We start from the raw sequence: 25,478 nt of genomic DNA, 5'->3' as shown, positions 1-25,478 counted from the left end.
GCTTTATAAGACATCCCTGGATGCAGGACTGTTTGAGTTACTGATATTCCTCTGGTTTCACCAAAATGGTCTTATGATACTACTGCAAGATGGCATTTTCTTGAAACAGGGCAGCCATTTTGAACAGCCTCATTGAAAAACAGATGGTTTTCAAAAGTGTGAAGCATTGAGTATATTTTAGGGATAAGGATTGTTCCATACTGTAAAAGTTGTTGCTTCTCATAAGCTTATATGAAAGATGCTTGTGTTTGCCGTTCCAACAAAACTTCGCATCTTTTCAATTTTTATTTATTTTTATTTGAAACTTTTTATACATTTCTCTTTTACTCTTTAAATTAAGGGGGAAAAAAAGGGTATATAATCCATATTTGTGTTTGACAACCTCTAGAAATAAAACTTCTCAATTTCTTTTTATTTGATTTATCATAAATTATACAAAAAAATATAGTGAGAACTATTTAAAATCGTGTATAATTAAGAATGCGTTTGGTAGTGATTTTATGAAGTATTTTTAACATTTTTAACATTTTTAATACTTTAAAATTTTTATCTTTCAAGTATTAAAAATGTTATAAACACTTCTTAAAATCAATATCAAACACTCTAAATTTATATATATATTGTATAAAAAATGAAAAAAAAAATTGGTTTATAGAAGAAGGAATTAAGCGAAGCCTAATTCGAATTAAGAAACAATCAACCCAAGTTCAATCTAACCCAAACTTTAACTCAAGTTCAATTTAATCTTATTTTTCAAAGTTTATGTTGAGTTCAGGTTGTTCAAGTTGGATTTGGGTTGGTCAGGTTAGATTCAAGCTAGTTAGTTATATAATTCAAAATCTATTTATAATATATTTTTTTAAAGGGACAAAATTTTAAGATAGTAACAAAAAAATAAACATAAATTTATATATTTAAAAAAATAAAATATGTGATATAATATAATTTGATATATTTTTTAAATAGAAAAAAATAAATATTATTATATAGAATAATATGTATGATAAATATTATAAAAATATTAAATCAGACTCTTATCTCAAGCAAAACTCAAATTAAGTTCTAATTGAAAAAACTTAACCCTAAGCCAAAACATTAAAAATGATTGTCCAAATCCAAACATAAGGTTGGATTGGGTCAATCTATCCAAGCTACACAGGAGCAACATTGCAAAGTATAGATATATCAACTCTATAAAAATTATGTCTTAAAAAATAATTTTGTAATGAGTTTGGCCTTATGGTGCATTATAATTGAGAATTAATTTATTTTTAGATAGATAAAACATGAGACTTATAAAGATGATATTATAATTGGCAATTAATTTATTTTTAGATATGTATAGAGATAAAATTTTAATGCAAAAAAAATCATTAAATTAAAATTATTTTTTATTCTTCTTTTATTTATTGCATTACTTTTTATTTTTATAATTTTCTATTTTGGAAAAAATCCTATGATGTAAACCCCTCACATTTTCTAAAGCATCTAAGGTTTGAAGGATGGCACGCGTCGCTCAAATATAGGAGTGTCCAAAAAAATCGCGTAGGCGCCAGAAAGTTCTATAAGCTACCTCTATCTCTCTCTGCATTAGAGTCGGTGAAGATACACGTAATTCAGGGTTAGGGTTTCATTTCCTCGTAATCGGATCATCGCTCTCGTCTTCGATTCACGCCTCTCCGATTTCATCTCTTTCTGGTAATTCTCTTCCGCACCTTTAGAGTTCTGTATTCTTGAATGATTCCATTCGCTTTGTTCTTGGTTGGTCGTGTGATCATGGATGACTGTGCAAATATGATGGGTGTTTTTCTCGAAACGATTACGATGTATATTGGATTGTTTGAAATTGAGTTTTGATGCAAGATTTTGGCGATAGGTTTTTTGGGGGAGAAAAGACTTTCCCATTTGCGCGGCTAGGGTTTGTCCAGATGTGTGTTTTCGATTTGATTGATATTTGAGGAATGGTTTTTCATAAAGGTTGATGGTGCAATTGGGCACACCCACAAACAATTTGTTTTATGATTTTTGTATCATCTCACTAGCTTGTTGTGGTTATCTTTGAGATTTTTGATTAATCATCTGTTTGCTTGATAAGAGACTGTAGTAGAAGAAAGAAAATAACTTCTTGGCTTGGCAGGTTTGTTTTTGTTTGATGATTAATCTTCCGTTTGGTTGATCAGAAATTGTAGTAAAAGAAGGAAATCAGCATGTTGGATTGACATCTCGGTTCTTTAAGGGTGGCGACTACTTGCCTATTCTTATGAAATTTTGAAGAATTTGATTTTGTTTGCTCTTAGTTATGGGTTAATCTCAGTTGATTTCGCTCAATTATGCAATTAATGAATGTCTCTCTGATGGTGAAACCAAAATTTCAGTATTCCCTTGCATGAAAGAAATCGATCTTTTTAGCTCGATAATGTTAGACAATTGGGCTTAAACCTCTTGGTTTGTGGATGATTATCTTGTTCCTTATTTGTTTTTGTGTTAAAAACATTCTTGGAATAAAAATTTATCGGATCAGGAATGAAGGTTAGGTGGCATCTGGTAGGAAAGATATTGATGAAGATTTTGCCACTTGACATGAGATAGTAGTTATATCAATTTACACACATACATATAGTATAAATGTGTGAGGGTAGAGGTTGGCTGGTAGAGAATACATTTGCTGATAATATGTGATGTTCTTCCTTTGTAAATAATGATTTTTCTCAAGTCTTTGTTGTGGTACAATTTTGATTTATTGCCTCAATAGAGGGGAAAAAGAAGCAAAAAGGCCTACCTCATTTACTGTGTATGTTTCTGTTGCTTGATGCACAATTATTTTGATTTTATATGCAGAAAATATTCTATAATCCCGCTGTGCGTTAGTTTAGTTCCTCAACTTGTTTTGAATTTTTAAACTTTTGCAAGTTATAATTTTCATTGTTGGTTTCTAGGAATTGTAGCAACAAAAATGCAGGGAAGACGTGGGGCTTCTTTCTCTGATTTTGGTGATCCTTTTGCTGGTTTTGGGAGTTTTGGTGGCTTTGGGGGACACAGGAGTTTGGTTTCTAGTGTTTTTGGGGGGAGGGACCCTTTTGATGATCCTTTCTTCACACAGCCATTTGGAGGAATGTTTGAATCCAGCCTCTTTGGTTCAAGAGGAAGTCCGTTCATGGCCATGCCTGGGACTGGATTTCTAGAGCATCAAGTTCAACAGCCAAATACAAGAGGCCCTATCATTGAAGAACTGAACTCTGATGATGAAAAGGAAGAAGAAGAGAAGAAAGATAATCCTAGAAAGCATCGTAGGTCAAGCAAGGAACCTTATGTTGAGGATGCAGATGATGAAGCTGCTGGTGTGTTTCTTGATCGGGTTACTATTATGGCATTTAGTTTCTACCACTGCATGACATTTTTATTTCTTACAAGAGGAAGGTGATTTTTTTTGTGTTTTCTCTTTTTCTGTAATGCAGGGCGAAAGAGCAAGCAAATGCAGTATAGGAATGAGTACAACAGGATGACCAACACACAGCCACAGCCCCAACCACGTAGCTTCTCATTTACGAGTTCCACTGTGACTTATGGTGGTACAAATGGGCCTTACTATACTTCATCTACAACTAGGAGGACAGGAAGTGATGGAGTAAGTAACATTTTAGGTTACAGGACATTTTAGGTTACAGTAAGCATTAACATGGGTTGTGTTACTCGTGTTTTTGTGAATCAGCTGACTTTTGAAGAAAGCAAAGAAGCTGATACTACTACACGTCAAGCTGCTCACAGGGTCTCTAGGGGAATTCGCAATAAGGTATTCAATAGATGTTAATTTTTGGATTCTCTTTCCCTTTTTCCCAAAAAAGAAAAAAATAACCATGTCCTATATAGTTTATAGATGCGTATTTGTTGTATTGTGGGTTAAAAATTTTAAATGTGGGCATATAAATCTTGTAACTTATATTGAGAATGTGATACTAAGCTATTTTTAATCAATTGACAGGGGCATTCTGTTACAAGGAAGCTTAATTCAGATGGTCAGGTGGACACAATGCAGGCCTTACACAATCTAAATGAAAGTATGTGCATGTCATTGGCTTTTGTGCCTTGGAGCCAAAGTAGTGTTGTAGGCAGTGGTTAACTAATACTTTTTCATCTGCTCTATTTTCAGATGAGCTTTCTGGTTTTGAGGAAGCTTGGCAAGGAAATGCTAAAAAATACTTGCCTGGTTGGAATGAGAGGTTCAATGGTCTAGATAATATTGGTAAGCACAGTTTTGCATTTCTGGTTGTGTTTTTTTCTTGTCTATACTGAATTGGTTGTCATGGATTTGAATTCTGCACCTATTGGTTTTGGGGCTTTTTTTTTTTAAATTATAGACATGATTTATTTTGTGATACATATTTTCCTGTGGTCATCCTTGAATTTTAATATACTACAAGGTTTTTTTTTTTTTTTTTAATTTATAATTTATTATTATTATTATTATATTTTGGTCTTAATGATCTGCTTGGGTAAATTTGTCTTGCTTCTGGTCAAGTAAATGGCATGTTTGGAATTGGAATAGATAATGGAAATGAGAATTTCATTTCATTTTTTATTCATTATTTTGTTTGGATTATTTACTAGAAATGAGCATAGGAATGGAAAAATCATTATGATGGAAAACAAGTCACTTTTCTGATAAAAAAATAAAATTATTCCTCTCTTCCATATGGTGTTGTGATTTACCTTCATTCTTATTTCCATACATATTCCTATTCCCGAGAACTAATCACATCTTAAATGTATGCTAAAATCTTGGTTGAGGGTAGTGTTGATTGCATCAGTGCTGGTCCTCATGGGACAAGGTTGTTGCATCAATTATGGGTATTACCATGGTTTTAAAAACCGGACCGGACCGGCCGGTCCGACCGGTTGGACCGCCGACCGGTCATTGTTCTGGTCATTAGACCAGATGAAGACCGAACCGGGATTGGACCGCTTGAACCGGACGAACCGGCCGGTTCTGAGGGAAAAAACCGGTTCAAATTATTTTAATTTTTTTTTTTGGTTTTCCAAATGCTCATTTTCAATCTCCATATTCCAATTTCCAAAATAAATGAAGACATGGATTTTATATTTATTAGTATGCAAAAATCTTCATGAATATTCAAACATTGACATGTTATGTTTTTATTTTGAGTAATTATATTAAGTGTTGTGGGCATATGGTTGACATTTGTATTATTTGTTATGGACAATGTGTTAAGTTAACAACTCTTTGATAATTTGGTTATTATAGGATAGTAATGGTTTGATTATTTGATAAATATTGAGTTTATTGACATTATGAATGTATAACATCTTATATTGTGTTATAAATATCATATATGATAATTGATGACTTCTACAGGTAAAAAATTTTGTGACAAAACTCAAGTTACTCAATAAACAAAGTAGATGCTATCAAAATTTACATAGAATTTATTAATTTTTTTAATTTTTTATATTATATAAAATAATAAAATATATATTTATAACGTCACCGGTTCGATAGCGGTTCGACCGGCGGTCCGACCAGTGAACCGTGAACCGGTAACTTTTCCGGTTCAATGACCGGTCCGGTTTTTAAAACATTAGATATTTACCTTTTAAATTTTGAAGTAAACAATAAAAAAGGGAAAATGTGTGTGTATATATAAATACATATGCATATATTGGGAGGAGTTCTATTTTGTTATTTTGTTCTTTGTAGGAACTTTTCACTAACTGTGCTTTTTATTAATGATGTATACATTTTACCCCTCTGTTACTACTACTCCTGTGCGTCTGACTTCTCTTCTTTCATAGACGGGTGCACATGGCATATAATGATCATGATCATTTGGTTGTGATTATGTGTCTGAATTTTTTAATATAACCTTAAAAAAAGTTGATAGTTGGTTTCTTTAAATTAATATTCTTTCTGGTGTACTGATGATCACACCTTAATGCACACTTGTAATTCCACTTGCCATTCAGGACACGGCAGCAGTGGACAAACTGGGCAGGCGAACAGGGGAGGTTGGGCGCTACCTTCAACTGAGCGTGTAATGCCTTCTAGTTCTCATTCACAACACCCAAGGACAGAAGCAGAAATCGGAGATAGGACAGGTTCTTCTCGTGGGAGGGCAAGAGCAACTACTACCAGAATAAATATTGATTAGGTCGAGGCCTGAAGGATCTTTCATCAATCTCCTCCATTTAACCTGGTCTTCATCCTCTGGAGTCATGGAATGTTAAAATCTTTACCCCTTTACGTGGGCTTAAGTGCTTTATGCTTGCCTGGCTGGTCCAAAGGGTTTTGCTAAAGCTGAGAGGAGGGCCATGGCTAGTAGTAGAACATGCCAGTGTTTGCTTCCTGAATGTCTTGTACTAAAGTTGTCTGGTTTCCTGAACTTTAAATACTGGAACAAGTTTGATGGTTTTTGATTGTTCAACATTGGATGCGATTTTAAAACACTTAATATGATTGGTCGGATATGTTGGTTTAGGATATGATAGCGTACGCCGTTAATTACGCGGCGTCTGTTAAATTTCGCCCGGTCGCTCTATAGCCTTATAGCCCTTTGGCAGTGACATCCTATTTTTTGGGCTTTCTGACTTCAGTTTGGGAACAATTCTGTGAAAAGCATTTTCAGTTTATAATGTTTGTTTGTTTGTTTGTTTTTTTATTTTTTATTTTATATATAATAAAATGAAGTTTTATTTAATAATAATAACAAAAAAGATTTTTGAAAGAATGAACTAAAAATGACTAGGGCTTGACTGTGATTGTTGTGAGGTTAGGGGGCCAGCTGTTGGACTCGTGTATATATTTGATTTTACCTACAAATTAGGTTTTAGGTATTCTTAATTTAGGCATCTTTAAATAAGGAGGATCAGCATCATCTAAATTGTCTGTTTTGTTTTATTTTTTATTTGGGTAACTATTATGATTATTATAATAAAAATGACATTCGAAATGTTGTTCCTAATTATTACTATAGAGTCGTTGAATTAAATTAAGTACTTCTGTACATGTGAGGATATGATTTAGAAACAGTTTTTTATTTTCAAAAATAAAAAAATTATTTTAAAAATTTACACTATTTTTTGACAATTATTTTTTGAAAATAAGTTTTAAAAGTAAAGTAAAATATAAAATAATTTTTATCCAATTTTTACTTTCAAAAAAATAATAAAAAAAATCATTGAGAAATAAAAAATAATTTAAAATTTAAGTTAAAAACGACAAAGCATTTCTAAACAAAACATCTTTGATATTAAAATAGTATCATTTTTATGAATAAGTATTTCACTAAAAGTTATTTATTTTAAATTTATTTATAATTATAAAAATATTTTTATTTTTAGTAGATGTCGAATTGAATTTATTGAATATTATATAAATTGAATTGAATTTTTATCTTTTATAAAATCAAATTTTAGAATAAAAAATTTATTAATTGAGAATTTTTTTTTTAAATATCTTACAAAACACCTTGCTTTAAGAAAACGCCTAAAAACCATTTTTGTTTTTTTAATTTCAAATAATTTTTTTCTTTAATTTAAAAATAATATTCAAAAGGTCTAATTCTCGGTATTTTTGAGGCTGAAAATAAAGTGTGAGAAACCGTCACACAATCATAAAAATTATAAGAAAATAAAAGAGAAAGAAACACTTATGGCTGAAAATAAAGTGGGAGAAATTCGGAAAATAAAAATAAAATTTAGCATTCACATATATGTTAATGGCTGAAAATAAAGTGGGAAAAAGTTAAAAAGAAATAAAAGAAAAACAAGGGAAATATTTTCTTTGTTTCCGTTTTTGCCCTTGTTAAAATTTTTCCATTTCCAACAAAACGCTGCCAAACACGTCCCATGGTCGCGATAGCGGAGAGCCTCTCTTCCATTCTCGTCGATTGGTCACTCTATCATCTTCTCTAAGGTACTTTCCAACTCTCCTTATTCACTATTCCTTTCAAATTATAGTGTTTGGCTTCTGGGAAAATCGGAGGATAACCTGAAAGACGGTGAAATTTTGAGACCTGGGTCTCAATTCAACCGAACTAACTCAAGTGCAGTTGAGGGGAGGCTTCGGGTTTCTTGGGTCTCAAATGATAATTAATGGAAGATTCACATTAATTCCCTTTGGTTTCTTACATTTCCTGGGAAACCTGGAGGATATTGTTTGTCAGTTGGTTACTGGGAGGAGCAAGGAAAATAGGAAAATCTATATTATATATTTAAAGCTCTCTGATTGCAGCATTGAGGTTCTCGCTTGCATCTGGTCCCAGATAATGAAAGAATTAGTTTGTCTTGCTTTTTCATTTTTGTGGCGATCATATGGAGCTCTTTTTTTACAAGTGTTAAGCAAATCTTCTATTGCGTATAAATATGGATTGTTTTTCTGTGTTTGTTTAAATTGTTATTTTTTTCTTTTCTATTTGTTATACATATGCATATTATTTGAGAAATATCTTGGCAGATTGCCTCGATTTGTTTGAAGTAAAGCTCAAAATTGAACCGGGTGTTTGGTACGTTTTGATATATTCGTATTCATTTTGGGCAATCACTGTTATTCCTTAGCAAAATAATGAGCCAAAGAATATTAGACAATATTACAACTGGGAATAGGCAAAATATAATTCCCATTTCAAGTACCAGCATTATAGATGTGATGATATAATGTTATTGTATGTGAACTTTGTGGCTGTTATGCTTGAGTTCGACTTGGACAACACTAATTGGACAAGTGGGTTTCTTTCTTTCTTTCTTCTTCTTCTTCTTCTTCTTCTTTATTTTTTTATTTTTTGGTCTGTATTAGTTTCTTTGGGAAATGTCCAGTTGAGAACTAGGACAGTTATTTAACTTATTTTAAGCTTTTTTACCCCTTTTCTTTTGGTTTGTGGTTTGAAGGAGGGATATGTTTTTGAACTGTGATCTAAAATATAGGTTCTTGACTCCATCTGCTCTAATTGGCTGCACTGAAGGGCTTTAATCCTTGCTATTAGTGGGTTTGTATACTTCTATTGGAGATGACCATGATTAGTTTTGGTGATTAACTTGAAGTAAATAATTTAGCGGTGCTCTCTAGTGCCATAGGCTGTTGCACTGACAAGGTTGGAACTGCCATTATCCAGTTTACCATGGATATGGCCATGGTTGATCTAGTGATTAAATTAAAAGCAGAGAACTTAGTGATACACCATTGATGAAAGATGTGATATTTATCAAACATGAACTGTATCTATTGGTCAGTGGAGTGTTTCATTAGTTGCCACCATTTCTAAGGGACATGCAAAGAGAAACACAATTCTAATTATCTTTAGGGCTTTTCTGGTTCAATACAACTGTGGAACCTGAGGATGCATGTAATGAGTATCTTATCCTGTATATCTTGTTGGTGCCATACAATCATCTTTGGTCATGTCTTGATGTTATCTCAGTAGAACATGAGGAGAGGTCCTCCATTTTTCCTTTTGATAGGCAAATTAGTGTAATTGTAGAATAAGTGCCTAACAGAAAAGGGGGTGCAATCTGTGTATGTATGAAGAATACAGGCAACACACCAACTTGAGTAGAGGTCCTCTATGGCAACATGACCTGATCATTTGTATGGCATTTAGGCATGCCTTGTTATTTTTCTATTGTGCAATCCCCCCCTTCCATTTTGTTTTTCATTTTTTTTTTTTTTGTTCTTTTGTTTGTTTCTTGTATTTTTGTTTTTATTTTAGTTTTTAGTCTTCCTTTGATTTTTTGTTTCTGTGCTTGCATATAACTTTATGACAAGGAAATTGGAATTCTCCATAGGAGCTTATATTCAGGATCTTAGATGTGTTGATATCAATGGTGATTCATTATTTTGATGAATCATTCTTCAGACAGAGGAAGATTATGTAAAGTAGTAAACACTTTCTCATAATCTCACTTATCAAATTCTGCTGTGAAAGACAATTTTTCAGAAGAATTTGCCATCATATATCTGATCCATACATGATTTCATAAAAAATGGACACAAATTTTTGACTGGTATATCTGCTTGGTATGGTGATGGGTTTCATGGCCGACATCTAACCATCACGAGCAAGCCAATATGAAATGAGTTTAATTTCCATGATGATTCCTTTCTATGACTATATCTTTCCTTCACCCATTAGATACTGTTCCTATGCTTGCTTAAAGACAGTAGGAAGGTTTGTCTGTCAGTTTGATTTGTACTTCTTGTTTTTCTTTAGTTTCTCTTGTGTGCCATTAAATTGATATGAAGTGCGACCTGTTCTTATACTCGAGGAGTTGCTTCCTACTCTGTTCTCTTTAATTTGGCGTGTGTTGTACATATTCTGACATCCAAATAGATGCTTTTGAATTTTTGAATCTTAGTTTTTGTGTTAATATGCATTAGAATGGGCTTATATTGATCATGTACATGCTTGTGCAGCAATATCAAATCAAAATTCACAAGTCAGAGAGTTGAACCCTTGGTGCTCTCTTTCTGTCAGAGGGCTTTGTCAACTAGGAAATGGCTGCTATCAGATGCACCACTAACATGATTGTCAAAGAAATATTTCATGTATCATTGTCCTTACGATCAGAACAGATGTTCCAGATGGTATTACCTAACTTCAGTGTTTACTGTGGTACCGTAAACCGTGGAATCAGCTATAGTCGGATTAGGTGTGCAGCAGCAGATTCTGGAGATGGTAGAAGGAAGGTGTCAGCACGCCTCTCACAAGTTCAGCAGCTTTTGCAAGAAGCTGAGGAGAGATCTCTCTCTTTTGGCAATGAGCCTACTCCCAAAATCACACTAGGTATTTGAAATCTCCCTCTTATCATATATGTTATGAATGGGAAAGAAAGATCCTTTTTTTTTTTCTTTTTGTTGTTGCTGTTTTTGACTCAACAGGAAATGCATAATCTACTTTGTTGGAATTGAAAGCATATACTATCATGGCATTATAGCAAATGATACATGAAGTCATCTTCCCAACTAATGTCATTCTTCTGCCTTCTAGGGTTGGACAGGAATTAATTGCCCCCTCCCCTACTTCCTTTCCTAACCAAGGTCTTTTTATGAATTTAACATTGACAATTGAGACTAGTTAGAATAAATCATGTGAAAATTCCATGTGGGGCCATTGTGTAGAGTGTAGAATCTGGTGGAGAAAATGAGAATGGTAATATTTAACTGTGTAGGATCAAGGTCATGTACTCCTGATTTGTTTGTCCTTCAATTAATGGATTTTCCCCACTGAATAATAATAAGTCTACACTTTATAAAAATATTCCAGAGGTGTGATTTTTCTATTCTTTGGTGAAGAGATACACAAAAGAATTTGTTTGTTACTAAAAATTTCATTCTTAAAGGGAAAAGATGTCTTGCTCTCTTCTATGGTTTCTTACTGGGGTATTTTATTCTTTAGCCACTCTGATTCTCAACTTGTGACTGGTGTTCTTCGTCCACTCACATTCTTTTCATCTTCCTTAATGAGCAAATTATCAAACTCTACATTATCTGTTCTGGTCCTATTTGACCTCATTTTCTTACTGTTTTTATCTTCATCAGAGTTATTATCTTTCACCATTTATTTGATTGCCCTCTTTCCCAGTCATTCTTGTTCCCACACCCAGGACCTATCTGTCTACTTGCCTTTTTGCTGAAGATGTAGTTTTGAATGCTATTTGTAATCAAATTCTTCATCAGAGCTCTCTCACTCTCTTTCTCTCTCGCTTCAAAATAATGATCTCTCTCCTAGAAACCATGTATTGAGTAAGCCCAGGACTTGAACCTAGGACCTCCCATCCCTGGGCAGGATCAGCTGTCTGTTGAGCTGTCCTTGGCTAGCAATGATACAAGAAGGCCTTGCCAGCTCAGAGACTTGTCTATTTTGGACCTTCCCAGACTCTCAGTCCCTACATTCCTTAGGCTTGATTTTACTATCTTTTCTGTTGATTCATACGAGTGTCCATTCTTTAAAGTTGCTTTCTTATGATGCAGTAAGTTTACTTTAGTTCCCTCATATTCTTCTAGCTGTCCTGAAGCACAATCCAAGGGATGCCGGTTAAGTACAAGTCATGGTAGAGATTGTTCTCGGTTGGAAGTTATTATTGTTCTTTTGCTTCACTTTACTGTTACCACTGCTGTTCATTCATTATTATCGTTTTTATGAGACTGTGTTATTTGTTTACAGTAGAGAAGTGTTAAAAGTGTTATCAGCATGGGAAGGTGGTCTATCTTGAAGGAGTGATGAGTATCTTTGTAGTTATTTTTCCTTTTATAGTGAGGATATGCAAGGTAAGGGGAGAGCTCTTCTGCGTTGCAACTATAATTGGTGGCTACCTATGTTACCAGGAAACATTCTGACCATTGGTAATCATGTGGTTGCGAAAATCCTATCAAGTTGGCTTTCTCACCAGCTTGATTCTAGTTCTGGGGCGCTGCCTTGATCTTTCCTGTAACACGAGCCGTTTATCATCTATTAAATGGGAAAAGAGAGAAAAATTGCCCTCTTAGGATTTTAACTCTTGCTGGGTGCTTCATTATATTCACATGCTATCTGGCAATTTTTTTCTTTTCATGGAACTGCTTATTTTCTTAAATTTAGGTCATTCCATCTTCTCTGATTAAGATGCTGTGAGCATTGAAAACCATGATATCTATAATCAATTACATTAGCTCGTTAAGCTAAGTACCATTTTATTTTCAATTATCATCATTTCAGACCATGTTACTGTGAGTTTTGCAAGAAGTGGTGGGCCTGGAGGTCAGAATGTCAACAAAGGTCTGTTCTTTGTCATTTTATAAACTAAATCTTTATTTGATTTCCCTTCTTACTTCCCTTTTTTTTTATCAGACTCTTCTTACTTCTTATTGAGGCTTATTTCCATTACTGGTTACAGTGAACACAAAGGTGGACATGCGCTTCAATGTTAATAATGCTTATTGGCTAAGCGACAGGATCAGGGAGAGGATTATGCAAATGGTTTGTTACTTTCATTTGTTCTCCCGTATTTTAACCAATTTTTTAATATAAGAAATTTGTCAGGACAGGAAAGTGGCCATTTTCTGGGGCATAGCCTTAAGTTCATGGAACATTTACGAGTTGACCAGCTTAGAGGGATCTCATAAGTAAATTCCTCAGCAAAAATGTGATTAGTCGAGTCTTGTAACAAAAAGAGAAACTGATTTGTTACTGTTTGCTACATGATCTAGCATATTGGGACAGGTGGTTTTCAAGAAAAGTTGATCTGGTTGGATGGGTGGTTGATCTTCTAAGGAGAATGTAGTCCTGGAAGATGTTAACGGTCCCTATATTGGAGGCTTGAACTTTTGAATGTGCCATGTATATGGGCTTATGCCTCAAGCTTATATTTCCCTCCTCGCTTATCCTAGAATGGATTATATATATTTTCGAATTGGAGATATTTGTTAGATTCCTTTATTTTATTTTATTTATTAAGAGATTGAGGTTATTTTTTTAAATTGTTTTAATTTTATTTTTTGTTTTTACTGTTTTATTTATATAAAATTGGGCCTTGTTTATTGCCTACTTATCTTTCTATGAGCTTTGTTGACTTTCCTAGTTATGAACAGGAAAAGAATCGGATTAACAAAGATGGGGAGATCGTGATTTCGTCAACAAAAACTAGAACACAGAAGTTAATTTCTGCCCACTTCTCCTTTTTGTTATACATTTTGGTTCTCTGTTCCCAAAGCAATTGGTTTCATTCTGCCATTCTTCTTCAGGGGTAACATCGAAGATGCACTGGGAAAACTACAGGTACCATACAATGCATGCTTATTTCAATTCTTGTGTAATGGTGATATATATATTTATTGCTTCTTGTTATCTGGCTCAAATGGTAAAATATTCCCTTGATTGTTAGATCTAGAATGGTTTCTGTGTGATGCTAGAGCGAACTTATTACCCAAAAATGAAGTGCTACAAGTACTTCAAACTGTGTCATTATTGTGTGACTTGCTGTTGATTATTTTTGAAGTGGTGTTTTGTTGAGATTAATTTTATTATTGATTTTCCGTTATTTTGAATGAATAAAACAGGCAATTATTGATGCTGCTTCATATGTCCCACCGCCCCCATCAGAAGAGCAGAAGAAAAAAATTGCTAAGTTGTGAGTGTTCATCTGTATGTGTGTTTTTTACCTTGCTCACAACCATTGCATTTCTGTCCTAACGTTAGGCTCCTAGCCTAAATTATCTATTTGATTGTTCGTTTTATAGTTTGTAGGTGATCTTTGTTTTTTTTTTTTTTCTCCCCAAATTTTCCTTGGATCATATTTTGTGTTAGCATTCTTGAGTTTTGAAGGGTCCTGAATTCATTTTTATAATTATTCTGTCTACTGTGAAGGGCTGCTATTGGGGAGCAGAAACGGTTGCAGAACAAGAAGGTACTTTCACAGAAGAAGGCATTTAGAAGAAGCCGAGACAGTTGGGACTAAACAACAAATCATGAAGTTTTAATGTTTGAGATGTTCAAATATGAAAGAACCCATCTTCCACTAGCAATATTATGAACAGAGTGGACGGCTGATGGGACCTATGCTGCAACCCTGGGAACCCATCTTGGAGATGGGGGGTATAACTTTTATCTGTCACAAAATTGGATAGAATGCTTAATCCACATTTATGTAGGACGATCACAGGCTTGTTAGCTGCAGTGATCCTCACAGAATACAGACAGTTCAATTCTTACATTACATCAAAATTTACCTTTTATTTATGTTAAAAGTGCACCCAAGATTCTGTCTCTCAGGGCTCTGTTATAACTTAATTAACAAATCTCTTATTTAACGACTTGGGAATTCCTTTTGTTAAGGTTATATCTAGGACGGTACTTGAGGGTTGTCTGGTAAAGCAAATTTGACTCGAAAGCAAGCAAAGTGAGGCTAGTGGAATGTTTCATTCATTTCCTTAGGAAAATCTCTTTACATGTCTTGGGTCACAGCCCAAGAAGAAAGGAAAAACGAATAAACGAAATAAACAATTGAAGCTTTGTTTACTGTACACAAACGATGAAAATGCATCCATCCACTTGGGTGTCATTTTCGGATAACATACTCCTCGCCAGATTCTCGATCAACATGCCTGATCCAACGGCTCTGACCCTGGGTCGAACCGGAACTCCCCCCACTAGTCGCAACATGTGCGATATCCAATCCCTTCCCTACCGGGAGGAACACCGTCCTCGCCAGACGTGACCCATGATCAAGAACGCTCCGCCATTTGAAACTCGTGTTGCTGGTTGAGTTGGCGTTCTTGCATACCAAAACAGCTCCCCGGTGGCTAAGCTTTGCAAGCCTAAATACTCTCTGAAAGTCCCTCCGCCGGCAATCCACCACCAAGAAATCCACACCTGATAGCCCACCCATCACATCCTCCGCCTCCCCTACAATAACTTCTGTCGACACACCGGCTTCACCCATGGCCTCTACATACTCTGACCTTGACTGCTCATCCGGTACCAAGCACACATGTCTCCCACATGAATTGCGGCTTGCAATGGCCAACCCAACACTCGTCGCTATGAGCCCACCCTGCGACCACGTTTCCACGATCAACTGCGCGTTCCAACCTGCTGCCATGGCTGAAACCAGCTCCGCCACCCCCGATTCCTGGAAAAGCTCGCACTGCATACGAAACCCAATAATCATTCATCAAACTTAACAGAAAAAAAAACCCAGAAAAAACAGCAGGGTCTTCATGTAGGCTTGGGAATAGCTATGCTAACCGTTTTAACAGTATCGATATAAGCCTTGGAGGCAGTCTCTGGAGACCAAACCAGCTTCATATTCTCCTGTAATGGTGTACCGTGTTTCTTGATTGCTGCGCAAGCTATGTTTATGTTTGTTAAGGTAATTGGTAGTTTGTGAATAGATGTTGATGGTGGGCTTTAAATGAGGGAAGGGATGGTTTCGGTGGAGCGTTGACATTTCTTGTCTCCCAGGTTCAACGTGTGGAATGGGGTTAATACTGTGGGCATTTCCTCTATATTTCTCTGAAACCACCGGCCTCTTTTGGCTTTTTGAGTTCTATTTGCCTAGCACAACTATTTCTGCTTTCAACCCTACATTTCCTACAAAATTACATCACTCTACCTAATGGATCAAAAACATGATTGTTAGCATCTCAAATTTGAGCTATCCGAATTGTTTTTAAAAACAGTTTTTTAGATTTCAATCAATTTTTTACAAATAAAATATTTTTTAATTATTTTTAAAAATAATTATATAAATATATATAATTATTCAAAAAAAAAACAAACACATTTTTTTAACAATTTTTTATTCTAAAATATATTCAGGAATTATTTTTAAAAACTGATTTGACTAATTTTTAAAAACACTCCAAGGATGCATCCAATCAAATTTGGTCTAAGTAGGAGTTTAAGATATCACTAATGTGTTATAACATCGTTTTGGCGGCTATCAAATTGGTGGGCGGATAAGATTCATATTCAAACCATGACGCTTACAAATGTAAAAGAAAAAGAAATCAGTCATGATTGCGGAAAATTGCTCATATGTAACAAAAGAAAAAAAAAAAAAAAAAAGCATATTTACACAGAAATCAGGATTTTAGTGATAATATCTAAAATTCTTGACTTGTTTTTTAATTTTTCTTACGGAAAGGGGTCAAATTGTGATTAACCGATAAAACGAGGTGCACTTTGGGAAACAACAAAGAGGAGAAGAAATGGTAAACAAACTTTAGAATGTGGAGACCAGCCGAGAATCGAGATTAAACATGAAAGATCCAGAAGCAGGAACCGTAACCGCGTCCGTAACAATAGCAGGAACCGTACGAACCGCACCCTAGGTTTTTATTCTCTGCCACATCAAATCCAACTTAAGTGTCTCTGAGTCAGCTTTCGGATATGTTGACCTTACCCTCCATCAAGTCATCAGCTCACCCTCATTGGTCCATGACTTTAGTGCCTCGTCACCACCAGATGGAAAAATGACTGGTTCCAGAACTGACGTGTAGATGTGAATCGTGATAAGCCCAGCCGACTCCTGCAGGATAACTTTGACCCTTTATTTATTTGATGCATGTATTTTCTTCACATAATTTATGACACTAGACTTATTGGTCAATAATTTCACAAGCATCCCTGTTTTTATAAATGGATTTTGTGTTCTTGAAAACAATTCTACTTTTAGTTTTTGAAAACCGTTTTAAAAATAAAAATTTATTTAAAAATTTAAAATATTTTTAATTTATATATATATTATTTTATATATTTGTATAATTATTTTTTAAAATAATTATTAAAAATAATTAAAAGGTGTTCATTAAAAACATCATATTTTTTATTCTTAAAAAAAATAAAATAATTTTTTATTACTAAATATGTTTTTTTATTTTTTATTTCTAAAAAACAGAAAAATGATCCAAAAAAATAATTTTCAAACGTGCCTTTAATAGATTAATAAGGAGAAACATGAACTTCGTTTAAAAGGGTATTGATATTTTGGGTGGTGGTGACATGTCACGTATTAGTTGAAAAACAATGAAACAATACTAAAGTACTTTCTTGCTAGTGGTCGGTCAAGTTGTAAGATATTTTAATAATATCACTAAGTTGGTCTCCAACCAAACTCCACGGCAGAGTTGAATTTCAATTTGGTTTTACTAAAATTTAAGGTTAGTTTAAGGACAACTTGTACGATTGACTGGGTACACGTAGGTCGTGACATAAGAATATAATTTTTTTTTAAATAATCAAAATTCAGTGTCAAATAAGATGGGTGTTAATATGATAGCAATAAATTCTACATCATGTCTGGTGGATGGAAGCATTTGCACAGCAGCATATTGAAGCCACTTTAATCACATTTGGAGTTGGCGGTCACAAGCCCATAGCCCATAGCCCACAGCCCATAGCCCATATAGCACATAGGAACATAGCACATAGCAGCAGCCATTGGCCAAGCCTAGTTTCCCAGGCAGTCTTAAAATGAAGCCTGCCCCTGTCTATTTCCTTCAGGAATTTCATCGAACATCTATCAGTCACGCTTTCTTCCGAGACAGAAACAAACTTTTCCATACCAGAGATCTACCTTCCACACCACGTGTCATGACATCATAAACCCCAACTACGCGTGTCACCAATCCAAAGTGTCACCTCCACCATCTTCCCCCATAACTTGGCTCCCCAAATCTACCTCCTTCCTTCACACAACCAAGCACCGCAATGCACCGCCTCAAACCCTCTCTCCAATTCCGCAAATCCATTACCTATACTTACGTAACACTTGCAAGGCACTTCTCCACTGACCAAACCCGCTTCGATCATGTTGGTCCCATGGCCTCACTTCTCAAGTCCAGGTCCGTGGTTCGGTTCCGAGGACCGGACACAGTCAAGTTTCTTCAGGGTCTGTTGACCAACGATGTGCAGAGGTTTTGTGAATCCCCGGGTGAGATGACCTCGACTTTGGTCACCCCCAATGTGCCTTTCATATCGGATTCGCCTATGTATGCTTTAATGTTGACCCCTCAGGGGAGGTTTTTGTATGATTTGTTCCTGTACAGGCCGCCTCGGGCTAGTGAGAAGCTTGACAGGACTGGGTCTGGACCTGGGTCAGACCCTGGTGGACGGTTGGAGTTGTTAGCAGATGTGGATGCCACTGTCTTGGACGAGCTCCTGGAGAGGTTCAACAAGTAAGCTTTTTGTTTGAGCTCTCTTTGGTTTCCCAGAAAAATTGGTGGAAAATAAAAGAATGTGAGTTTCGTACTGATTATGTTTTTGTTTTTCTGTTCTGGAAATAATGTAGAACTCATGCCCATTGGGCTCAGTCTAAATGCTTTATCTCTTAGCAATCAAATGCATCAAATATAAACTGATTTTTGATTGGTTGGTATGAGGCTCACTTAGGAAATTTGGTATTGCTACAAGCATAAGAAGTAGGGACTCCAGTAGTATATCTCACATTTTTGTTAGGAATGCCCAGTATGCTTCGCGGTCCAGTCATCTGAATATTTGGTTCTTCATTTGTTTTTGTTTTCCTAGTCATTCATTGCACTTATGCATTTCTCTCAATTTGGAACACATCACAGAACAGGCAATATACATACATATATATAACTATGATCTTTCCTGAATCCTTGTAGCGATGAATCAATACTTGACTGGTAAACCAAACTCTTCCAAAGGCACTTCATTGCAAATTATATATATTCCATGCCAAATTTACACCCAGTGACACCCTGGTGTTTTTGAGCTGTTTTTTCAAGGTTGAGTGAATTCCAGGCCATTGTGTTGCCTATGATGGAAGTTCTAATCCCTGTCTTGTTTTTGTCCTCATTTGACATCAACTGTTTGTTGTTACTTGTGACCCTTTGTAAGACTTCTTAGTAAATTATATAGGAGGCACTGATTTTGCTAATTAAATAGTCTTCATATTTTGATTAGATACAGACAATTTTGTGGAATTCCATTACTTCATGAAGAAGTCAAGTTTTTTCTCTTTCATCTATCTTGTTTCATTTGTACTTCATCAGGAGTAGTTCTTGTTATAGTGTTCTTTGTCGTATTTTCATGCACATGTATACATCTTACAATTTATGATGGGAACTAATTTAGCAATGGTAGCACAACAAATATGATTTGTCATGTTACATACGACAGCTAATGAACCACCTTAGTGGCTAGGGTGATCTGGGGTCATTTCTGACGCTTTCCTCATCTCTTTATGAACTCTTGTTCTTTGGCTTTGCTTGGAGTGGCCAAGGCTAGGAGATCATTTTTTAGGATACCAATTACTACTTTGAAGTATGTATATTAGCTGTAGAATTTCTTTTAACTTTCTTTTGCTGATTTTGGTTGTGCAGATATCGGTTGAGGGCTGATGTTGTGATTGAGAATGTGGCGGAAGAATTCTCTTGCTGGCAGCGCTATGGTGAGAACCTTACTGAAAAGTTCTCATCTGCAGAAGAACCTGAGGCTGCTTCTGTTGGCTGGGGTGGTGCTGTTGATCCTGCTGGCACATCTTCCTCGCATGGAAATAGTCATGGGTGGCAATGGTTTAAGGACCCCAGGTTGGATTCTCTTGGTTTCAGGGGAATTTTTCCATCTAATACAACACGTGAGTTTTTAATTGTCTTTGCTGTTTCTGAGATCTGCTTGTTGTAACATCACCATATAGTTTAAGAGGCTTATAAGCACATTGTGGGTGGCTTGACAATCATTGTTAAGTAATTTACAGATCTATTTTATATCTGTTGCAGCACCCTTGGTTGAAGCAGACAAAGAAACAGATGAAAAAAATTACCTTCTTTGGAGATTAGAGAAGGGAGTTGCTGAAGGCTCAACTGAGATTCTGAAAGGTATATCTTCATTTCCTCCATTAGTGTATATTCGGTTTCCTTCCAAACTTCAGGGAAACTTTTTTTGTGAGGCGGAATTTCATTTTTCTAGACTGGTTTTTCTTTTTTGTAGCCCCAATATAGAATATGACTGAATTTTACATGAATAAGAAAAATTTTATACCAACCTCCATTTCATGTCTGTCCATTCGCATTATTATTGTTAGAACTCCATGATCTTAAAAATATGACCTCTGGTTTGTAATGCTGATGCTTGTTTACGTAGGTTACTTTAATCAGTTTTGGCACTGGGATTTTAATATTTCAATCTCAATTTATTACTACCTTATTCAGGTGAGGCAGTCCCACTTGAGTACAATCTTGCTGGTCTAAATGCAATAAGCTTTGACAAGGGATGCTATGTGGGCCAAGAGCTCATTGCCCGTACTCACCACCGGGGGGTCATTCGCAAGCGTCTGCTTCCTCTAAAGTTTCTTGATGATAGTGGAAAAGGTAAGACTACATTTGTTTTGTTTTCCATGGCCTCAATCAACTTGGTATATTCAAAACATTCCTTTCTTGTTCGCCCAGAAATTGAGCAGAAAGTTGCACCTGGCTCGGAAGTGATCAATGCCGTCTCTGGGAAGAAGGCTGGAACTGTGACAACTGCACTTGAGTGTCGTGGGCTAGGTCTTTTACGGTTGGAGGAAGCCTTAAAAGGGCCGAGTAAATTGACCATACAAGGTCAGGAAGATGTGAAGGTTGAGGCTATTAGACCAGAATGGTGGCCTACTGAATGGTTTCAAGAGTATCAACAAGATACTCCGGCCGCTTAGAATGCTCATTTACAGGATTCAGCATTACTGCTTGTTGACTTCGTCATCCTGCACAACTTGGCCATTGTACTTGAAAAGGGAAATAAGAGGAACTTCTAAAATCATATCTTTTGTAATAATTCAGGTTTTTGCCTTAAATCACTGTTGATGAAAATTTTGAGGTCATTGGCCAAATATTGACCGGTGCCGTCCAACCAAGGTTTCCTTGCTGAGGACTGGATTGGAGTGGAGTTTGAATCTATATTAGTGTTCTGGGAAATACCATTGTTACCGACCAAAGAGCTTTAACGTGGACAGAAGGAGAAAGCTTTGGAGAAATTTTTTAGTACATTTTCAACCATAACTGATTGCAAGATGTTTCCTGAAGAATGTATTATCATCAGAACCTGTATTATCATAAGACTAGACTGTCACATTTTCTTCTCTGAGCCTATGTTTATTGAGGGTTGTGCCAGCTTGTCGCAAAACTAGAGTAAACTCGTAGCTTATAGTCAAATCACAGGGCGATAATCTAATACACAAATGAACTCTCTTCGCACCACCTCCAGTACAGCAGGCACACCCGTTTTTACATTCCCCAATCAGCTTTTGCAGTTCAGTTCGGCATCATCTCCCAGTTCATTGCCTTTTTAAGTTAGGAACTTGAAATATAGCCATCAAGAACTGGTACCTCAAGTGCTCAGCTCCTGAATCACTGTCTCCATAATTGGCCTATTGTCAGGAAGCTCATGAGTGCAAGCTAGTCCAATCTTTGCCAGCTTGGCTGCTTCAGATTCAGAAAATTCCCCCTTGAGATTGGTATCAACAAAATCAGCAAATCTGCAAGATTCAGCTGCCAGTCGCATTGAGTTGGTGAGTTGTTGCTTCCCTGACAAAATCTGGAGGATGATCACACCGAATGCATATATATCACTCTTCTCAGTAAAACTTCCAGTGGTAATGTACTCAGGAGCTAGGTATCCTAATGCAGCACTGGTTTTCAGAGCTGAGAAGACAATGTCATCAGCAAGAAGTTTAGGAAGGCCGGATTCAGAAATCAACGGGTTAAACCGCTGATCGATAAGGACTTTATCTGCAGAAATGCTTCTGTGAATTAGGGAAGGTTTGTTTTCTTCACTGCTGTGTAGATATCCAATACCTGGTTGGGAAAGAAGGATAAATATCAATGTGAATGGACATGGTCGATATACTTATCAGTTTATCCGAAAAATAACATCTAGGACTAGCTCATCCACCAGCATGCCAGCATACGGCAATCTTGGGAAAATTGTAGTGGACAAAATAAAATAGCAAAGTTGGATGGATAGTGATAAGTTAAACTATTAGCTAACCTTTTGCAATGCCATGGATGATAGAGACCCTTGTGGACCAGTTGAGGACCTGGCTGCTTCCTTCTTCCAAATCAAGATACCGTGACAGGCTTCCATTTGGGACAAAATCGTGGATTAAATAACATTCACCCCTCCCCTTTGAGCAGCAAAAACCTCTCAACCTAACAAGGTTTTCATGTCTCAATGAGGATAATAAGTTCAACCCCTTTAGGAAGTCTGCTTCCTCAGACTTGCAGCTGGTGGCACTAATGCTCCTAATTGCTACCAGAGAACCATCTCTTAGAATCCCTTTATAGACGGACCAGAACTTGCTCTTCCCTAACAAATTTACCTCTGAAAAATACTGGGTTGCTGACTCAATCTCGTCCAAGTTGAACCTAGGGTTTTGGCAAAACTCCTGGGAAAATACATTCCCATTTCGCCCATCAGCCAATGGATCCCATCCAGTGGAGTACTCAAGACTCACAAGTGGAGAGGCAATCTTCCTGTGGCTGTCTATACTCCGGTCAGTACTAAGCTGACACTCAGAAGTATCAAATGAACTTCCGATTTTCTGTTTCCTCCTTCGATAGCAAAGAAAGGTCAGAAGTCCTACCGCAGACAATGTGACAGTGACTGTAGTAACCCCAGAAACGAGGACTATTCGAGGGAATTTGGATACATTTGGGCAGTGGGTTTGGTTGCAATGAGGCCGGAAATTTGAAGACACAGGATAAATTGTTGGAGTGAAATTATTGTTGGTGGCTGGGAACGTTTCAGATTGGTTGATTTTCATACCATCCCAATAACTGCAAACTCTCAATGAAGAAAACCCAACTCCACATAAACCAGCTGAGTTGTTTGCGTGTTGAAATCCTTCCTTTAATTTCTTCAAGCCTTCATTTCATTCATTAAAATCATAATCAATGTATGTGTACAATGCAGAAATTAAAGAAAGTTGAAGACTTTGAGCAAAAGAAGCCAGGTGGAACTCACCGGAAGGGACTATTCCCCACAGGGAATTGTTCCTCACATCTAGAAATTCCAATGCTGGGGCCTGCGCTAGGTTTGCAGGAATTGTTCCAGAGAGGCGATTGAAGCTCAGATTCAGCATTCTTAACATGCCTAAGTTTCCCAGGCTTGGAGGAATTTTGCCAGTCAAGTTATTTTTTTGCAAAGAAACAACACTCAGCTTCTTCAGGAAACCTATCTCTGAAGGTATCGCCCCTGTCAACTGGTTGCTGCAAAGCTGCAAAACTGCAAGAAATATCTAAATAAGCTGAATGTCGGAGATGAGGAACCCAAAAACCCAAGCTTTTTTTTTTTATTTTTTTTTATTTTTTATCTTTCACTGAATTCCAAGTCAGATAATGTTCCTTTTGGTAGCTGAGAAAATGCAGGAAAAGAAATGGCACTAGTGCAACACTTTTTCCGTATCGCATATGCTATAAGATTTAAAACTCTCTTCTGAATTCTATAACTCTCTCGGCAACCAAACATCATTTGAAGGTGACCCAGTAAACAAAATTCAGAAACAAGAAACCAAGGAGAATTTCAAGCAAGATTGTAGTTTCTATCATTCTATGTACTACATTCAGTGTTATGGCAGGCCGATTCCGATTTACCAAAATATAGAAATCCCATATAAGAAAATTCAAGATAACAGCAACACCGACAAGAACAGAAGAACCCAAAATTCTTAACCAACCTTGAAGACTAGCCATGTTACCAATCTCGGGAGGAATAGCGCCGGAGAGATTGTTGAAATCAAGATATAGATCGGACAATTCGGTAAGGCTGGAGATTTCTCTGGGAATTTCACCAGATAACGAGTTGTAATGCAAGTAAAGACCAGAAAGGCATTTCAGTCCAGCCACCGCTGGCGGTACCTTGCCGGAAAGTCCCTTTCCCTGCAACGTAATATTTGCCACTTTCCGGTGTTCGTTGCAGTGGACGCCTTCAAACGAACCACTACATGGGTCTGCATCACTGGTCCAAGAAGAAAGGAACCTGTTCACCGGGTCCAGAGAAGCTTTCATCTCCATGAGAGCTCTCAGCTCTGAATTTCCCCACACGGTTGGCAGACCAGAAAATGCAAGAAAAAGGAGGAGAGAAAAGAGGAAATAGAGGAAACAGAGGAAACCCATATCTGTTTCTGAAGCTCAATTATCTCTTCCTCTCAAGAAACGGAGAGGGTGAGAAACGGAGAGAAGAAGAGACAATGCAAGTATTTGTCAAAGACAGTACAAAGGCAAAACTTTGGAGTCACTCTTGCGTTCACATTCTCTGTGTTGGAGGTCAGATTATGATCGTGTTTGGCTGACTTCTCCTAGAAAAATAAAAAATAAAAAATAAAATAACAGTACATCAGAGGTGAATTTAACAGGGTGATTAACGTGTCTGTACTGTCAACCAGGTGGCCGACTCTGGTTGCCAACTCACTACCTTATAATAAAGATTTACCAGAGTCTTTTGACTCTAGGATCAAGCTTGGGCAGATCAACTCTTATCCTTTCATGTCCAGAAAATTATTAACAACACTCTGCCTTCTATCTTTTCACGTATCAATAACATCATTCTCACATATTATTTTGACATGATGTTTCATAATTTGAGAGGTATATCAGTATCAGAATGGATGGTTTAAAAAAGATAGAATATGATATAGAAAGTCTCAATCTGTTATTTGTGAGCAGTGTGGGGTTTCTAACATTCTATATATATATTGATAAGCCTCCAGTCAAAGGATGGCAGACCTAACTTTGGCAACAGAAACATGGCCTTGTGTCAAGTCAAAATATTTGTAGCAAATATTATAGTTATATAAGCTTGGCATCCAGAGCACCTAATTCATACTTTTCAAGTCACAAGTAGGACAAAAAGAGGAGTGTTCCTTGGGTTCCCTTGTCTTGGATTCCCCTAACTTCTAATCCACCATCAGCGCCAAAATAAATGAACTGTCTGTCCTTGAAAAAACACGACCGTGAAGAGAGGAAATATGAGGAAATGGGTCATCAAAAGAAGTTA

General features: G+C 36.3%; 5 protein-coding genes across 5 annotated transcripts; 3 read left to right on the top strand and 2 right to left on the bottom strand.

Annotated features, from left to right (window-relative positions):
• The first annotated feature begins 1,540 nt into the window (after positions 1 to 1,540).
• On the top strand, positions 1,541 to 6,493 carry LOC117903939 (myeloid leukemia factor 1). Its single transcript, XM_034816454.1, has 7 exons — positions 1,541 to 1,698; positions 2,937 to 3,338; positions 3,456 to 3,625; positions 3,710 to 3,790; positions 3,980 to 4,055; positions 4,148 to 4,240; positions 5,980 to 6,493. The coding sequence occupies exons 2-7, from the start codon at positions 2,954 to 2,956 to the stop codon at positions 6,162 to 6,164; spliced, it is 990 nt and encodes a 329-aa protein (XP_034672345.1). The 5' UTR covers positions 1,541 to 1,698; positions 2,937 to 2,953; the 3' UTR covers positions 6,165 to 6,493.
• A 1,328-nt stretch (positions 6,494 to 7,821) lies between these two features.
• LOC117904661 (peptidyl-tRNA hydrolase ICT1, mitochondrial) lies at positions 7,822 to 14,747 on the top strand. The gene is made up of 8 exons (XM_034817385.1): positions 7,822 to 7,927; positions 10,421 to 10,790; positions 12,702 to 12,761; positions 12,880 to 12,962; positions 13,574 to 13,638; positions 13,727 to 13,760; positions 14,042 to 14,112; positions 14,349 to 14,747. Exons 2-8 carry the CDS (start codon positions 10,502 to 10,504, stop codon positions 14,437 to 14,439), a joined length of 693 nt encoding a protein of 230 aa, XP_034673276.1. The 5' UTR covers positions 7,822 to 7,927; positions 10,421 to 10,501; the 3' UTR covers positions 14,440 to 14,747.
• Positions 14,748 to 14,881: 134 nt separating this feature from the next.
• LOC117904669 lies at positions 14,882 to 15,958 on the bottom strand. Its single transcript, XM_034817397.1, has 2 exons — positions 15,729 to 15,958; positions 14,882 to 15,627 (listed from the first exon to the last, which is right to left on the bottom strand). The coding sequence occupies exons 1-2, from the start codon at positions 15,786 to 15,788 to the stop codon at positions 15,040 to 15,042; spliced, it is 648 nt and encodes a 215-aa protein (XP_034673288.1). The 5' UTR covers positions 15,789 to 15,958; the 3' UTR covers positions 14,882 to 15,039.
• A 1,951-nt stretch (positions 15,959 to 17,909) lies between these two features.
• On the top strand, positions 17,910 to 21,541 carry LOC117932195 (putative transferase At4g12130, mitochondrial). The gene is made up of 5 exons (XM_034853307.1): positions 17,910 to 18,661; positions 19,832 to 20,085; positions 20,228 to 20,326; positions 20,660 to 20,818; positions 20,897 to 21,541. The coding sequence occupies exons 1-5, from the start codon at positions 18,195 to 18,197 to the stop codon at positions 21,139 to 21,141; spliced, it is 1,224 nt and encodes a 407-aa protein (XP_034709198.1). The 5' UTR covers positions 17,910 to 18,194; the 3' UTR covers positions 21,142 to 21,541.
• Positions 21,499 to 24,768, bottom strand: LOC117932185 (LRR receptor kinase SERK2-like). The gene is made up of 4 exons (XM_034853297.1): positions 24,160 to 24,768; positions 23,448 to 23,708; positions 22,473 to 23,348; positions 21,499 to 22,279 (listed from the first exon to the last, which is right to left on the bottom strand). The coding sequence occupies exons 1-4, from the start codon at positions 24,596 to 24,598 to the stop codon at positions 21,813 to 21,815; spliced, it is 2,043 nt and encodes a 680-aa protein (XP_034709188.1). The 5' UTR covers positions 24,599 to 24,768; the 3' UTR covers positions 21,499 to 21,812.
• Positions 24,769 to 25,478: the final 710 nt, after the last annotated feature.

Source organism: Vitis riparia, chromosome 2 (genome assembly GCF_004353265.1).
Source record: "Vitis riparia cultivar Riparia Gloire de Montpellier isolate 1030 chromosome 2, EGFV_Vit.rip_1.0, whole genome shotgun sequence".
NCBI classification, from domain to species: Eukaryota; Viridiplantae; Streptophyta; class Magnoliopsida; order Vitales; family Vitaceae; genus Vitis; species Vitis riparia.
This window is presented reverse-complemented; position numbering and strand designations above follow the sequence as displayed.

Excerpts from the sequence above, each read along its gene's own strand:
- LOC117904661 (XM_034817385.1), top strand. The coding sequence starts at position 10,502 with ATGGCTGCTATCAGATGCACCACTAACATGATTGTCAAAGAAATATTT. Across the intron at positions 13,639-13,726 it reads ACAAAAACTAGAACACAGAA|GGGTAACATCGAAGATGCAC; the intron begins GTTAATTTCTGC and ends ATTCTTCTTCAG. Across the intron at positions 14,113-14,348 it reads AAGAAAAAAATTGCTAAGTT|GGCTGCTATTGGGGAGCAGA; the intron begins GTGAGTGTTCAT and ends TCTACTGTGAAG.
- LOC117903939 (XM_034816454.1), top strand. The coding sequence starts at position 2,954 with ATGCAGGGAAGACGTGGGGCTTCTTTCTCTGATTTTGGTGATCCTTTT. Across the intron at positions 3,626-3,709 it reads GGAGGACAGGAAGTGATGGA|CTGACTTTTGAAGAAAGCAA; the intron begins GTAAGTAACATT and ends TTTGTGAATCAG. Across the intron at positions 3,791-3,979 it reads CTAGGGGAATTCGCAATAAG|GGGCATTCTGTTACAAGGAA; the intron begins GTATTCAATAGA and ends ATCAATTGACAG.
- LOC117932195 (XM_034853307.1), top strand. The coding sequence starts at position 18,195 with ATGCACCGCCTCAAACCCTCTCTCCAATTCCGCAAATCCATTACCTAT. Across the intron at positions 20,086-20,227 it reads TTTTCCATCTAATACAACAC|CACCCTTGGTTGAAGCAGAC; the intron begins GTGAGTTTTTAA and ends TATCTGTTGCAG. Across the intron at positions 20,327-20,659 it reads CTCAACTGAGATTCTGAAAG|GTGAGGCAGTCCCACTTGAG; the intron begins GTATATCTTCAT and ends TACCTTATTCAG.
- LOC117932185 (XM_034853297.1), bottom strand. The coding sequence starts at position 24,598 with ATGGGTTTCCTCTGTTTCCTCTATTTCCTCTTTTCTCTCCTCCTTTTT. Across the intron at positions 23,709-24,159 it reads TAACATGGCTAGTCTTCAAG|TTTTGCAGCTTTGCAGCAAC; the intron begins GTTGGTTAAGAA and ends TATTTCTTGCAG. Across the intron at positions 22,280-22,472 it reads CATCCATGGCATTGCAAAAG|GTATTGGATATCTACACAGC; the intron begins GTTAGCTAATAG and ends TTTCCCAACCAG.
- LOC117904669 (XM_034817397.1), bottom strand. The coding sequence starts at position 15,788 with ATGAAGCTGGTTTGGTCTCCAGAGACTGCCTCCAAGGCTTATATCGAT. Across the intron at positions 15,628-15,728 it reads ATATCGATACTGTTAAAACG|TGCGAGCTTTTCCAGGAATC; the intron begins GTTAGCATAGCT and ends TTTCGTATGCAG.